The 16,726-nt window shown below is 45.0% G+C and overlaps 1 protein-coding gene across 1 annotated transcript in view; it reads left to right on the top strand.

The window, feature by feature from the left end:
* Positions 1-16,726, top strand: part of LOC132825460 (protein kinase C beta type) — a 276,131-nt gene that overhangs the window by 226,488 nt on the left and 32,917 nt on the right. The window contains exons 9-11 of the mRNA XM_060840757.1: positions 2,622-2,768; positions 5,831-6,004; positions 15,453-15,544. Of these exons, the coding sequence (XP_060696740.1) occupies positions 2,622-2,768; positions 5,831-6,004; positions 15,453-15,544 (413 nt within the window). The remainder of the gene's footprint in view (positions 1-2,621; positions 2,769-5,830; positions 6,005-15,452; positions 15,545-16,726) is intronic.

The following is a 16,726-nucleotide window of genomic DNA, read 5'->3' as shown; positions in this document are numbered from 1 at the left end:
AGGGAGGAAAGGAAAAGAAAAGGAGCATTTTGGAGGAATGGAGCTTAAGACGCTGGAACTGGAAGAGAGAAAAGAATAAAGTGAAGGAATTAAAAAGGGAATACTGACTTTATTTACTGGAGGCAAAAAAAGGAACATCACGTGCGGAAAGATCCGCGGAGGGAAAGCTTACTCTAACCCAGATTCGAGCTAGGAGATGCTTAAATTTGTACAAGCCCCATCAAAGTGTGGAGAAAAGGGTATGGAGCATTCTTCATTTCAGTTGAGAAGGAAATCTGGGCACTGTTAATGTAAAGCAGGGTGACAGCTAGAGCAGATTAAATTTATGTATCACTTTCAGAGGAGGTTTCTATAGATGATTCCACAATAAAAAATATTATTCCTGGTGGGGTGCATACAAGTTAGCTCTGGAGATGTGCACCCAAACATTTTGAAAAACCTAATTTAATTTGAAAGGGTATAGCACTTTGGAGAGTCAAATGGACATTAGGAGGAATGTAAATGTATGAAGCTATCAGAGAAATTATTCAAAAGATCATCTCTGCAGAGTCTCTGTCCTTTGCGTTGTGTGAATATGTTCGAGTTGAGTTTAAAAGGGGATCTAGTTCTAATTCTGAATTATGGATTGGGTGTTATTATGTTTTGCCATTTTTAGAGTTTTGAGTTATAATAAACTGGTTATTTTTGAGTTCATAGAATCGTAGAATCCCTACAGTGTGGAAACCGGCCATTTGGTCCAACAAGTCCATACCAATCCTCTGAAGAGTAACCCACCCAGACCCATTCACCTACCCTATTACTCTACATTTACCCCTGACTAATGCACCTAACCTATACATCCCTGAACACTATGGGCAATTTAGCGTGGCCAGTTCACTCAATCTGTACATCTTTGGTCTGTGGGAGGAAACCGGAGCACCCGGAGGAAACCCATGCAGACACAGGGAGAATGTGCAAACTCCATACACAGTTGCCCGAGCCCAGGTCCTTGGTGCTGTGAGGCGGCAGTGCTAACCACTGAGCCACTGTGCCACCCTTAGTTCATTGAAGAAATTTGATGAAAATCTTTTTCTACAAAGTATAGCAATACGAAAGGGAAACATTTGGCAATTTTGATGATTAAATCAAAACATTTATATTTATGGTCTGACTCATGGGATAATGAGGTTTGATTACCAGCATATTCCTCCTGTCCGAATTGTAATGTCTTCTCAAAATGCATGTGTTGCAAGTACTTTAAAAATATTCTTTTTGTGTTATTTATAATGTAAGAAAATGCTGGCAATTGACTGTTTGTCCAATGAATGATCCAGAGGAGCAGCGTCTGTTGTCAGTGCTTCAGACAAATGGATTGTCCAGCCTGCGGCATTATCTATACAATTAATTGAAATTCTGTCTGCGCACATATTGCCCATCTCTGTCTATCAGTCTTCAAAGTAACCTTTATTTGCTGTGCTCACTGCCTTTCACTCCTCATTTATGCTGGTGTTGCCACCATGATTGCTGCTGGCTGCTGGCTGATAACTGACTGTACTCAATTCAAAGGGACAGAAATGTTGGGACAATGCAGAAGCTCTTATTCATTAGGGCTGAGGACATTATTCTTCAGTCTGACAGTCGACTCTTTCAGACTCTCCACTAAAACCACATTCTTGTGGGAACACTCCAGTGAAAATTATGTATAGAAATAATAGATACCTGCGAATGGCTTAGATTCTGAAATCTAAACAAGGGGTTTATATCAAGAATAACAGAGATCTGGGAGTGTGTTAAACACTAGAATCTAATCACGGTTAGGTGTTTACATTTAGAATAATGGAGTGGGAGGTTAAGGCTGGAATCCTGCTCTGTTGAAATCCTCGGGGGGGATACCATGTTGCTTATGTTGCTTGAATTCTGCAAATAATAGAAATTGCATTGACTGGAGAGCTAGGCTGAGTGATGCTGACCGAAGGTTGGATCACTTTAAAATGTTAATCTTATTGAGTTGTGGAGCATCTGTTGTTTTAGTCATGACTTTATTGTATGCAATAAAATGATTGCCCATCTTTCACTGTTGCTTCAGTCTTGTATCTTGGTCTAAACCCTCTGTGTCCCCAGTGCCCTCAGCATTCCTTATAACATCCACCCCTGCCCCTCTGTTCCTGAACACAACCCCAGGACCTTCAATGGCTTCCCTTCGTCCAACACAGCCAGTGATTCTCAGGCTTACCTCTCGACAACATGGTTCTGGGGCAGCAGCCACACCCAACCCTGGCCTCCCAAGCTCCTATACAAAACTCTCTCCACCAATGTCACAAACCCACCCCTTGGCCATTTCCCACAGTGCCTCCTATTCTTGGGAGGCTGTTGGCACCGGCCACTGGTGTAACCGTACTCTCCTTCCCCGGTATCGCTTGAGTGCTGCCTCTAGCAGTGGCCACTCTTGGAGGCTATGTTGTAGCCCCTGTCATTCAAGCTTCAAACTTCGCAATGCATTCCTGTAGGTCCACCATGGACCCTCAAAACATTCTGTCTTTACCCCCAGCAGCTTCTCCTCCATAGTAGCTCCTCCTGCTGTAGAGGCTGACGGAGCAGCTCCCACAGTTTGTGACTCAGCTGCTGTTTTATTTTATTTGCAGAGAGCCAGGATTGGGCCGGGCTGTAAAGCAGCTGAGGAGAAGAGATCCAGCTCTTGGTCCAAAATTGACAACAATGGGAATCGGGATCGGATGAAGCTGACTGACTTCAACTTCTTGATGGTGCTGGGGAAGGGCAGCTTTGGAAAGGTAAGAAATGAGCTACCCCACCGGTTCGGTCTGTGTGGCTGTATGTGAGAAACAGTCCTTCCCAGTATACATCAGCACAAACTGCTCAACGCATTCCCAGTGGAAAAACAATACCCAAATTATAGAATTTCTCAGGGATGCTGGTTGGGAAATAAATGTTTGGTCAGAAATTGGGAGCACTCACTGCTGCTCTTCAGAATAATGCCATGGTATGTTCTGTACTTATCTGAAAGGGAGACCAGGCATTAGCTTCAAGTCTCATCCAAAAGGCAGTACCTGCTGCATTGCTGGGTCTGCCCATGCAACCTTCAGACTTGGGTGAAACATGGCTGACCTCCAATATTGGAGGCCGATATTCCTTGATGAAGAATAACAGCCATGATCCATGTGGTTCTCCTTACCACCCTCAAGTAGATGTAACAGTGATCGAGCAGATGAGTTGCTGCGACTCAGTGATACACCTGTAAACAATCTTGTGCAGTCTCTGGCTTTCATAAGTGAGAGCATTGCCTACTTATATTGCACTGCAGGGTGTTTCACTGAGTCTGTCTGATGTATTCACGGTGATGAAGAGAAAGATCTGCTAAATTAGATGCTGGAATCTGTCATTTCATTCACTACACTCTCACCACATCCTGGAGCTATAAATCAAAATTGAATGAGCAGGAGTTGAGCCTGTGGTATATCATGCACATCCACTGCAGTTGTTCCAAGCAGATGGCTCAGAATTGGTGGTTTGTAATCAGTCCTGTGCCCTGAAGGCGTGTGAGGATTCTCCATTCTAAAATTCTATTCACGCTGATCCAGATAGAAATATATTTTCATGTCTTCCAGCCTCTCACCTGAAGCAGCCTATTGATTTTCTGTAACGAAACAATACAAACATCCAGTTACTGGTATCTAGATTGTTTGATTTCAGGATTAGTAACAGAATTTTTTTCACTCAAAAACTGGACAGAATTTCTTGTCTTGTTCACAGCAGGAGAAGAAATTGCATTATGCTAATTTGGCTGTAGCTACCCAAAGCAGAATCCTGAACCAGTCTCAACCAATACTGTGAGGCCAACTCCTAAATCTCCATTCAAACACATTCCTTTTATATTGACTCGAACACTCCCCAGGGCAGATACAGAGGTTCAGTAACATAGTGATTATGAACATGAACTAGTCATCCAGAGGCCAGGACTGATGATCCAAAATTCAGTTGTTAAATAAATTTGGAACAAAGAGCTAATATCCATAAAAGTGACCACAGAACTATCATAAAGGTCCATCAGTTTCACTGATTAACTACAGGGAATATATGTACAAATCACACCCCTAACCCGAGCCTGACCTGTCATTCAATAAACTCATAGAAACATAGAAATTAGGAGCAGGAATTGGCCGTTCGTCCCTTCAAGCCTTCTCCACCATTCAACATGATCATGGTTCACATTCCCATTCAGTACCCTGTTCCCATTTTCTCCCCTTTTGATCCCTCTAGTCATAAGAACTATGTTGAACTCCTTTATAAAAACATTCAAACTTTTGGCTTCAACAACTTTTTTTGGCAGCGAGTTTCACAGAGTCACCACTCTCTGGCTGAAGAAATTTCTCGTCATCTTAGTCCGAAATGGCCTACCCCGTATCCTTAGACTGTGCAGATCATGGCTGATCTGACTAACCACGAATCCACAATCTCTCATAAACCCCTACCCAATGACCTTTTACCCTCTTGCTTACCAAGAGTCTATCAATCTCTGCCTCAGAAACATTTAAAGATTCTGCTTCTACTGCCTTTTCTGGAAGAGAGTAGGAAAGACTCTGAGCCAAGAGAGTGTCCAAGGTTTTGAGAGGTGAATACATGAGGTGAATGAGGATCAGCATTGATAACATGGTATTGGCAAGGCTTTAATGTCTTCTACTATGCCCTCGTTATTTTGTTGTGTTTTGTGTATTGATTGATGTGTTTATGTTGTACTACTATAGTGTGTGGTCAACTTTTTGTATGTAAAGCTTTTTTTGTGCATATTTGGTTATATCGTGTTGTGTTACTGCATTGGCTCACTGCTTTATCGAATAGTATTTGGTCCTGAGCCACCATGTGTTGTCTGTCATGTTGCTGTGTATTTGGTGTAAGGTGGTTTCATGTTTAGTCGAGTGGTAATATGGTGTGGTGATGCGTTAGGGCATGGTCATGTGATATGTAGCTCTTATTTAGTAGGAGTCATATTCAGCTATTCAGTTCCAGTGGAAAGGTTAAAAGGGAAATTGTGTTTTTGATGTGTTCTCAGTGTATAAAACCACTCCCACCCACTGTAACCTCATTGGTAGATATGGGGAAACAGCACAGAATTGGTGCAAACAGTTCACGGTATTCCAGGGAAGAGTTTGCACTTGTGTTTCCCAAATCCAGTAATCCCGCCAGCCAAACAATCTTTGTGCTTTAATTAAGCTTCCCTTTAAACCTTCTGTGTATACATTCGATTCTACTCACTGACATTGACATAATCCGCACTCTCCAATCTACCACACCTTTCTCAGTAAGGTCCCCCACTATCACCACCCACTGAACCAATTATCTGTATGGTGCTCTCATTAATACTCAGACCATGTAGTTCACCTTAGGGCCTCGATGAACAAAGGTGCAGCCTATTGTAGCATAACCCAGCAAGTCCCAGGATCGATCTTTAGTCAGTGCTCTGTTAACCTCAGTGAGAGATAGAAGAGCAGTATAGATGCTACAACTGATCTCTGTACTGCTGCATGAAAAATTCACTCCGTATTCCTGCTTCTAGTTACAATTTAACAACCCAGTTGGATTGGATGGAGGATGTTAAATGAAGACAAATTCAAGTTTGTCTGTGATAACCAATGCTGAGGCCACCTAGTGCTTAGCTTCACAATGAAACATGGTCAGTGATTAAGCACCAGGAATGAGCTTAAGGTGACTCTGGGGTAAGGTGAAGGGAGGAAGGGAATTGGCAATGTTAGAGATGTTGTTCATTGCTCAGGTGGTGTTAGTTAGCAGTGTCCAACACAGAGGTCATAGTGCACTTGTCCTCTTTTTTGCTTTGCAGGTGATGCTGGCTGAAAGGAAGGGCACTGATGAGCTGTACGCCATCAAAATCCTGAAGAAGGACGTGGTGATCCAGGATGACGATGTGGAGTGCACCATGGTGGAGAAGAGAGTCCTGGCTGCTCCCGGAAAACCCCAGTTTCTGACCCAACTCCACTCATGCTTCCAGACAATGGTAAGACAATGGATTCTGGATTAGTGGTGCTGGAAGAGCACAGCAGTTCAAGGCCTTGGATAGAGGTGAGGGAGGAGGTGTGGGCACAGGTTTTACAGTTCCTGCGGTGGCAGGGTAAGTGCCAGGATGGGAGGGTGGGTTGTAGGGGTGCGTGGACCTGACCAGGTAGTCACTGAGGAAATGGTCTTTGCGGAAGGCGGAAAGGGGTGGGGAGGGAAATATATCCCTGGTGGTGGGGTTTTTTTTGGAGGTGGCGGAAATGTCGGCTGATGATTTGGTTTATGCGAAGGTTGATAGGGTGGAAGGTGAGCACCAGGAGCGTTCTGTCCTTGTTACGGTTGGAGGGGTGGGGTCTGAGGGCGGAGGTGCGGGATGTGGACAAGATGCGTTGGAGGGCATCTCTAACCACGTGGGAAGGGAAATTGCGGTCTCTAAAGAAGGATGCCATCTGGTGTGTTCTGTGGTGGAACTGGTCCTCCTGGGAGCAGATACGGCGGAGGTGGAGGAATTGGGAATACGGGATGGCATTTTTGCAAGAGGTAGGGTGGGAGGAGGTGTAATCCAGGTAGCTGAGAGAGTCGGTGGGTTTGTAAAAAATGTCAGTGTCAAGTCTGTCATCATTAATGGAGATGGAGAGGTCCCGGAAGGGGAGGGAGGTGTCAGAGATGGTCCAGGTAAATTTAAGGTCAGGGTGGAATGTGTTGGTGAAGTTGATGAATTGCTCAACCTCCTCGCGGGAGCACGAGGTGGTGCCAATGCAGTCATCAATGTAGCGGAGGCAGAGGTGGGGAGTGGTGTTGGTGTAATTATGGAAGATCAACTGTTCTACGTAGCCAACAAAGAGACAGGCATAGCTGGGGCCCATATGTGTGCCCATGGCTACCCCTTTGGTCTGGAGGAGGTGGGAGGATTCAAAGGAGAAATTGTTAGGGGTGAAGACCAGTTTGGCCAAACAAATGAGAGAGTCGGTGGAAGGATACTGTTAGGGACATCTGGAAAGGAAAAAACGGAGGGCTTGGAGGCCCTGGTCATTGTGGACGAAGGTGTAGAGGAATTGGATATCTATGGTGAAGATGAAGCATTGGGGGCCGGGGAAAAGGAAGTCTTGGAGGAGGTGGAGGGTGTGGGCGGTGTCTCGAATGTATGTGGGGAGTTCCTGGACTAGGGGGGATAGGACAGTATCGAGGTAGGTAGAGATGAGTTCAATGGGGCAGGAGCATGCTGAGGCAATGGGTCAGCCAGGGTGGTCAGGCTTGTGGATCTTGGGAAGGAGGTAGAACCAGGCAGTGCAGGGTTCACGGACTATGAGGTTGGAAGCTGTGGGTGGGAGATCTCCTGAGATGATGAGGTTCTGTATGGTCTGGGAGATGATGGTTTGGTGATGGGGGGGTGGGGTCATGGTCGAGGGGGCAGTAGGAAGAGGTGTCTTCGAGTTGGCGTTTGGCTTCAGCGGTGTAAAGGTCAGTGCGCCAGACTGTCACTGCACCCCCTTTATCCGCTGGCTTGATGGTGAGGTTGAGATTGGAGCAGAGGGATTGGAGGGCTGCGTTGTGAGGATTAGAGGTTGGAGTGGGGCAGGGGGATAGACAGGTTGAGGCGGTTAATGTCTCGGCTGCAGTTGGAAAGGAAGAGGTCGAGGGCAGGTAATAGGCCAGAGCAGGGTGTCCAGGTGGATGCAGTGTGTGGAGGTGGGCGAAGGGGTCCTCGGAAGGTAGGCGGGAGTCCTGATTGTGAAAGTAAGCTCGGAGGCGGAGGCGACGGAAGAATTGTTCAACGTCATGGCGTGTATTAAATTCATTGATGCGTGGATGGAACGGGATGAAGGTGAGTCCTTTGCTGAGGACTGATCGTTCGTCCTCAGTGAGGGGGAGGTCTGGGGGGGAATGGTGAAAACTCAGCAGGGCTGGGAGCTGGGATCTGGTGTGGGTGTGGAGCTGGGAGTGGGGGCGTAACCTGTAACTGGAGTGGGTGTGTTGGTGGGGGGAATGGGGTGGAGTCATGAGCAGGGGTAGTGTTCCCCTCGGAGTTCTGGGGGGTGGGGATGGTGACAGTGGGGTCTGTGGGGGGGCATGTCAGCAGAATGCAGGTGAGTGGCGCTGGTGGGGGCGGAAGTGGTGGTGACCACGGCAGTAGGGGTGGCGGAAGTCACTGAGCATGTGGCATCAGCGATGATGTGAGGGGTGGAAGTGATGTCATGTGTGATGCATGAGGAATTGTGAGGGGTGGAAGTGGTTGTGGGAGTGACCATGAGGGGGGGGGGCGGAAGTGACATCATCAATCAGCGTTGGGGTGGCAGCTGCATCAGCCACATGGCTAATGGTGTCTGAGTAGTTTCCGAGGCCAGGGGAATCTTCTTGAATGTTTGAGGAGCGCTGGTTATGGAGGTGGATAGATAAAAGTTTATTGTACTTACAGTTTTTGATGTTTGAGATGGAATTGAAATACTGTTTGTTGAGAGTATGAATTCTCCTGAGGATGTAGTACTGAGTGGGTCCTTTGCAATTCTGAAAGAGTGTGGCCCTCAGCTGAGGCAGGGCTGACTGTAGAGAGGTTAGGTGCTGGCGCATTGCTGCAAGCGTGGAGCGGAGGATCTTGAAGGAGAACCGTTGCTGGTGTTTTTGAATCTGTAGTCTGTACTGTTTGTCCTGTTTGGGTCCAAACTCTGCTGGTTTAAAGGTGGTCTAGAGTCCGTGTGGGATGAGTTGGTTACGAAGGCAGGCACTGAGGAAGCAGATGTGGCTGTGGTAGCGAGTTTGTTTCAGGACATGGTTGAAGAGCTTTGGGGCAGAGGAAATGATCTGGGAGTTGCAGTGGGAGACGGACTCCCTGAGATTCTTGTAGAGAGAGGAGGAAAACTTCTTCAAGGCAGGCATCCTTGCAAGAGGATTCACAGTAGGATTAAAATCAACGAGGTAAAAACAATGACTGCAGATGCTGGAAACCAGATTCTGGATTAGTGGTGCTGGAAGAGCACAGCAGTTCAGGCAGCATCCAAGGAGCAGCAAAATTGACGTTTCGGGCAAAAGCCCTTCATCAGGAATAAAGGCAGTGAGCCTGAAGCGTGGAGAGATACGCTAGAGGAGGGTGGGGTGGGGAGAAAGTAGCATAGAGTACAATGAGTGAGTGGGGGAGGGGATGAAGGTGATAGGTCGGGGAGGAGAGGGTGGAGTGGATAGGTGGAAAAGGAGATAGGCAGGTAGGACAAGTCCGGACAAGTCATGGGGACAGTGCTGAGCTGGAAGTTTGGAACTAGGGTGAGGTGGGGGAAGGGGAAATGAGGAAACTGTTGAAGTCCACATTGATGCCTTGGGGTTGAAGTGTTCCGAGGCGGAAGATGAGGCCTTCTTTGTTGTGACATTCCAGCTTCCATTAAGTTGCAAATAAAGCTTGTTCCTCTACAATGTGCGTGTCAGAGCCTTGGGTCCAATGTTCCTTCAAGAATTTGCTTTATACTGGGTGGGCTACAAACCTTTCTTCTTTTTTCTCCACTGGAAGTTTACATTTTTCAAAGTTATAATTGCTCTAATTCTGACAATGGTCTGTGTGTTGCAATGTGTGATGCACATCCACACACATGCATGTTCTCTGGAGCATTGAAGGCGAGGGGTGACCTTATAGAGGTTTACAAAATCATGAGGGGAATGGATAGGATAAATAGACAAAGTCTTTTCCCTGGGGTCAGGGACTCCAGAACTAGAGGGCATAGGTTTAGGGTGAGAGGGGAAAGATATAAAAGAGACCTAAGGGGCAACCTTTTCACGCTATGTCTTAGAGGGCACATTGCTCATATTCACAGACAACAAGGGAAATAAACAACCAAGACATAGTCACATATCCTGGAATGGTACCGATGAAGACCAGGCGTCTCCTGAGAGTTCAGGAATCACTTCCTTTTGCGCCAAGTTACAAATCTCAAAGGGTTTGATGGAGCCTTGTGAATAAACCTCAAACCCTTCAGAGTTTGTACATGATACTGACCTCATTCCTGTTCTCCATTCTTCACACAAGTGTCAGGAGCCAGGGTGGAGTTGATTGCTGGCTGTTACAGGTTAAAGTTTCTCGATGGTGACATGGTTTTCATACAGGAAATGGGCTAGCATTTCCCTTTGCTTTTAACATGGCCTCCAATGCCTCATAATCCTCATTCTCTTTTCCAATTTTTATCTGCTTTTTTATGAGATATCGGAGGGAAAGTTATCCTGTGTTGATTTCTGTTATTAATGTTTTGTACATGGCACCGTCAACTACATCAGGCAAATGATCAACATTAAAGGAGGAAACAATTTGAGGTGGAGTGCATTTGTACCATTATGGGCAACAGTACTTACTAATAAATTAGCTTGTAGTGTCATATATACACAGCCAATATTTATCAGTCGCGTTCATTTTCAGACTGACAGCTAGCTATATAAGAGACGTGTGAACCATCATGTGACTCCTGAGAGCCAAATGGGTCAGGTAAAGTCCTGTGATGCACTTGTGAGAAAGAGAGAACTCAGCACTGACTAAAACTTCAAACTGATATAAACCATACACTGGTAAACTGTGAGTTTGCAATTGATTTCAAAGGCACAGTTGCGATAGCATCAGTTGCAGTGAGTCACATAATTGTTGTCATTAGTTATTGCTAACATTATACACGCATGCACTTCATTAAATGGAAACACAACTCATTTACATCAGAGCTGCCTCTAACCAGCACCAAATTAATCCGCTTAAATCAACTGCAAAATGACCTTGAACAATTCCCATCTCTTCGGTGGCTGCAGCATGGGTAATTAACCAATCCATCTTCCATGATCCCTGACCTGTTGCAACGTGTTTGAATGGGTGCGCATGTCTCACCAGCACAATAGAGTGTATCCAGTTCTCCACATGAAGCTATCTAACACAGATTCCATTCTGTGTAAAACGGAGTTTTCAAACCAAACATCTGCATTGTTCTGATTCCTGCAATCACTGGAACCAGTGCTATTTAGTGTGCATCTTTCTGTCTTACTTTATTACACAAAAAACAAGGTAGGATCGGGTGATTGTGAATCTGTAAATTGCATAATGACAAAACATTTGAAGCAGAAGTGTACTTTGTTGCTGTCTCACATTCTGTATGTTGAAGGGTAGGCTACCATGAGAGAATTTTACATCCCAGAGGTAAAACAACAGTCAAAGAAGAATGTAATATTGAGAAATGCATGTTCTGGGTGTACTGGGACTCCATTTTGAAGTATACAGGATGAGTAAGACCATTTAGTGTCATTTCTACTTTCTTTTATTCTTCCTGTATGAAAATCATACATCCCATCCCAACCCCCTGCTCTGTACATCAGTGTTAGACTGAGTGTACCTAAGGCCTTATTAGGTTAATAAGTTAAGCCTGAACCTGATTGTTATTTAGTAAAATGCATGCAGTTTAGGCACTAGAAGCCTCAGCTGTGCTTTCTGTGATTGAATCACTTGCTAACATTTACTCAACAGCCATAAACATTAAAGAATGGCACCTCATTAAAGAGAACATGGAAAATCAGACCTGAAGAGAACCAAACATTTAAATTAAGCACTTTCTGGTTTTAGTTACAGTTTAAAATAGTGAATACTTGCCAAAATCCTCCATGAATGAAATTCCTAACTTCCTTGAAGGGAGAATAGGGAATGCTACTCCAGGATCCAGGATTCTGCAGAGGAAATGTAAACTCTGCGGTTCCACCAACGGGGAAATTGCTGTGTTTTCTGTTGAGGTCAATATGAGGTCCTCTACTGGCAGATAGCCAGTACTGCAATATTTTTTACACAGAAGGACCTGCAGACTGAGATTGAACTTTTAGTTGGATTGATTAAAAAAACAGTGTAATTGTATTTTTGTTTGGAACTTTGGATAAGAGCACTCTTCATATTTATACCCTTCAGAAGACATTTTGCTCTACACTTTAACCTAGTCCTGCTCTTCTTGCCCCAGAAAGAACACAAAATATAATCAGGGAGCATGAATTTAAAGTGATTGACAAAAGACAAGGTGAGGATTTGTATTTTTTTTAACAACAGACCATTGTCATGGTTTGGAATGTGCTGCTCTAAAAGATAGTGAAAGGGTCTATATACTTGAAAAGAAACAAAGCCACAAGACAATGGGAAAAGAGCAAGACAATGAGACTAACTTGATGGTTCTGTCAAAGACTGGTATCGGTATGTTGGGCCTAATGTAATATTTGTCTTGGATGAAAGATCCTCCTTTTCTGGACCTTTTCAGACCTGACTTGCCTTGCCCCCCTGGCTGACCTGGTCTAATGGGCAAGTCAGCTGATTTTAATAGCATCATGAGAGTGCTGCTGCCCTGTCTGATTCCATTAACTTCCATAACCCACCAGCGTTTGTTTGTGATGGTGGCTGAGGGATAGCTCCTGGGTAAAAACAAGGACTGCAGATGCTGGAAACCAGATTCTAGATTAGAGTGGTGCTGGAAAAGCACAGCAGGTCAGGCAGCATCCAAAGAGCAGGAAAATCGACATTTCGGGCAAAAGCCCTTCATCAGGAATAGAGGCAGGGTGCCTGCAGAGTGGAGAGATAAATGAGACGAGGTTGGGGGTGGGGAAAAAGTAGATGCTGCCTGAACTGCTGTGTTTTTCCAGCACCACTCTAATCTAGAATCTGGTCTCCAGCATCTGCAGCCCTTGTTTTTACCTAGGTGATTTTAACACTACTGCGAATCCTCTTGCAAGGATAGCTACTGGTCAGGGTACCAGGGTCACTCCCCTGAATTGGTGGATAGGACCTGCCTGGCTGAGAAGATCAGATGGCAGCAGATAATCTCCAGGTACAGAGGGATTGCCCACAGCAGTGAGAGAATTCTGATTGGGACCAGGAAGGAATTTGATAGTCAGCAGTTTAGTCGAAATAGAGTCTAGGAAACATGGGGTGGATGCAGAAATAGGGTAAAAGAGCTCACGATCTTGGAATACAGAAACATAAACTGTGCTGGTGCTTACAGTAATTTTAACAATCTTCCATTTGGAGCATTTATTTCATGAAAGATTAAAGCACATCAAGCACCGTTTTATTTCTAGATGGATAGAAATGCAAAGTAGAGAAGTTTTACTAAACTAAGATCAAGTATTGCATCGACCAGACTGTGTACATTTCTGGTCATATATCGAAAATGATACAGAGACACTGGAGACGGTACAATAAATTTAGAAGAATGTTATCAGAACAGTGAGATGATACGTGTGAGGAAAGGATGAACAGGCTGAGAGATGACCGAACAGAAGCCTTTAGAATTATAAAAGGGTCTTGATTCAGTTCACATAGAGAGAAGAGGAAGAAGAGGAGAACTAGAGATGTCAATATGAGGTAGTCACCAGTGAAACCAGGATGGAATTCAGATGAAACATCTTTATCCAGAGAGTGTTAAGAATAATGGAACTCTGGCACAGGGAGGAATGAGGTAAACCGTTTTGATGAATTTAAGGTGAGGCTAGAAAAGGTAAAAGGAGCAGGATGCAGATGGTATCCTTATACTGTTAGCTGAGGAAGGACGTTCATGTACTTGAGTGGACCATAAAGACTGCATTAGTTATGTGTCAAATAATCTGTTTGTAGGTTGCAGATTCTATGTAATTTGTACAATGGATTGGGGCTGACTGACCAACCAAATTCCTGTATCATACCTCCTGTTCATTCATCAACTCAGTGTTATTAAGAACAGACAGAAAAGCAGAGTTCAAACTGAGGTTAGAGATTGCACTATGAATGTTGAAGGTGACACAGGGCAGTATTTAATGGATGCCACAGGAATCTTCCTCAAGCCCCATTGAGCACTGCTAACCAATCGGAGGCTGGTGGCTCTATTGAACAGCAGCATCATTTACAGCACCCACCCAAGAATATTGTGGGGTCACAGAGAGAAGGAAGCAAAGCTGTCAGCAGCAAGAGTGGAGAGCTGGCCCCTCTTCTTCCTGTTGCTAGTCCCCAGATAAGACATGGAATGCTTTCAAACAAAAACATCTCTGCAGGGCTTGGATTGTCATGCTCCCTGCATGATGGACATTCTGCCTGCTGCGGGGTTAACACCAGTAGTGGAGGAATTAAGGCATTAAATGGGCATTCATTGCTAACTTAAAGGTATCAACCGGCAGAAGGTGGGACGCCAGCCATGGGGCTTTCTGCCAGGGATTTCAGGGTGATGGGGGGAGGTGCCATGCTCCTACCCTCACCAACACCAAACTCATTACTAGGCAGTTCATTATGTTCTGGGCAGAATATGTGACGTTGTAAATCTGTGCGTAAATTGATGATAAGCTTGTTTTCTATGTAAACAATTATTTTGGTGTAAGGACATTGTGACGACTGCAATTACCCCTCCCATGTGGTCTCCTACTTCAAGGACCGCAATTTCCCCTCCCATATGGCCAACGATGCCCTCTAGCACATCTCCTCCACTTCCCATACCTCTGCCCTTAAACCCCACCCTTCCAACTGAAACAAGGATAGATACCCCAGTCATCACTTTCCACCCCACTAATCTTTGGGAACAGCGCACTATCCTCCACCATTTCCGCTACCTACAGTCATACCCCACCACCAGAGATTTATTCCCCTCCCCACCCCTTTCATTCCGCATTCCCTCTGCGACTCCCTTGTTAGGTCCAAGCCCCCCACCAAACCACCCTCCACTCCCAGTGACTTCCCCTGCAACCTCAAGAGGTGAAAACCTATACCCACATCTCCTCCGTTACCTCCATCCAAGGCCCCAAAGGATTCTTCCACATCCAGCAGAGATTTTCCTGCACCTCATCTATTGTTTCTGTTGCTCTCAATGTGGTCTCTGGTACACTGGGGAGATAGGATGCCAACATGCGTAACAATTCAAAGAACATCTCCAGGACACGTGCACCAAACAACCCCACTACCTTGTGGCCAATCACTTCCACTCCCCCTCCCACTCCGCCAAGGACATGCAAGTCCTGGGCTCCCTCTACTGCCAAATCCTAGCCACTCCACGCCTGGAGGAGGAACATCTCATCTTCCACCTTGGGACCCTCCAAACACATGGAATCAATGCCAATTTCACCAGTTTCCTCATCTCCCCTCCCCCCACCTTATCCCAGATCTAACCCTCCAACTTGGCACCACCCTCTTGAACTGTCCTACCTGCCCATTTTCCCTCCCACCTATCCGCTCCACCCTCCCTCCAACCTATCACCATCACTCCCCACCTTCATCTACCTATTGCATTCCCATCTACCTTCGCCCCTCCCATTTATCCCTCAGCCCCCTTGGGACCCCATATTCCTGATGAAGGGCTTATGCTCAAGATATTGGCTATTGTGCTCCTCAGATGCTGCCTGACCTACTGTTCTTTTCCAGCACCACACGTTTTGATTCTCATCTCCATCATCTGCAGTCCTCACTTCCTCCTATTTATTTTGTTGTTGTCTCTTTATTGTTCTCTTAGGAACGTTTATACTTTGTCATGGAATATGTTAATGGAGGTGATCTCATGTACCAGATCCAGCAGGTTGGCAGATTCAAAGAACCCCACGCTGTGTAAGTATCTGCCTCAGCACCGATTTCCATTCTGTCTTCACTTCAGTAAGGCTGTTCCTCAGTCTGATAGTCTAGAATTTGTTTAGTTTTACCGAACTAGCTGTCAGTGTCCCAGGGTGAAGTCATAACCGTGATTCAGTCTAAGCAGTATAAGAGTCTTGAATGCATTGTACAGGCTGATACATCAATGTAGTCAGTGCTGCACTCTCAGAATTTCAGTGAAACATTAATCCCAGGACCTGCCTGCAGCATTAAAGCTTCCGTGACATTATCTGAAGAATACAAGAGATTTCTCTTGTATTCCATTGAACATTTCTCCCTCAAACACTGTCATTAAATGATCAGGTCATTATCGTAATGCTGCTCATGGGATACAGCAGTTTTTTTTGCATTACAGATGCTGTTATTCCTATGTTACAGCAGTGATCATGCCACAAAGCATTTAATTAGCTGAAAGCCCTTTAGGCCATAAAGGCTGTAAAAGATGTAGTGTAGAAGTTCAAATCATCTCTCATTTCTTTCTGGATTGAATGTGGTAGACAGAGAATAAATCTGGCATGAATTGTGATGCAGCTGCAGATCCATAGTACAGTATGTGAGCTGCATTCATTCTGCTGTTACTTCATGTGGGCTGTGCCTTGTTCCCAGTTCTTCATGTTTTAGTCTCCTCTAGCTCTTGGTTCCCCCTCCCACCTGTTCATGTTCCAGCTTAAAGGACCCATTCTGACCCTCGTAAACGAAAGGCCTGGATTAATAATCCAATTAATGCAAATTCAGATTTAATCATGACAGTTTGAGAAGTTAGAAAAACAGACTTGCATTGTTACAACACTTTCCATTTCTTAGGACATCCCAAAGCTCTTGATGCTGAATTAAGTACTTTAAATGTAGTCAATATTGAAATGTAGAGGAGTGAAACAGCTATATTTTGAGATCTCTGAATTGAGATAATGGTCAGGTAAATTGCTTTTCAATGTGTTGATTGAGAAGAGCATACTGGCCAGAGCACCACTTCAAACTACAGCTATGAGATCTTCTATGTTTACCTTAAAAAGCTTCGGTTTAACATACCATTTGTATAATGGGATTCTGCGTGGGTTTCATCCTGGTGCTCCGGTTACCTCCCAAAATCCAAAGATGTGCAGGTTAGGTGAATTGGCCATACTAAATTGGCCATTGTGT

This window comes from Hemiscyllium ocellatum, chromosome 20 (assembly GCF_020745735.1).
Source record: "Hemiscyllium ocellatum isolate sHemOce1 chromosome 20, sHemOce1.pat.X.cur, whole genome shotgun sequence".
NCBI lineage: Eukaryota > Metazoa > Chordata > Chondrichthyes > Orectolobiformes > Hemiscylliidae > Hemiscyllium > Hemiscyllium ocellatum.
Note: the sequence above shows the minus strand (reverse complement) of the source record. Positions and strands in the feature narration are given on the sequence as shown.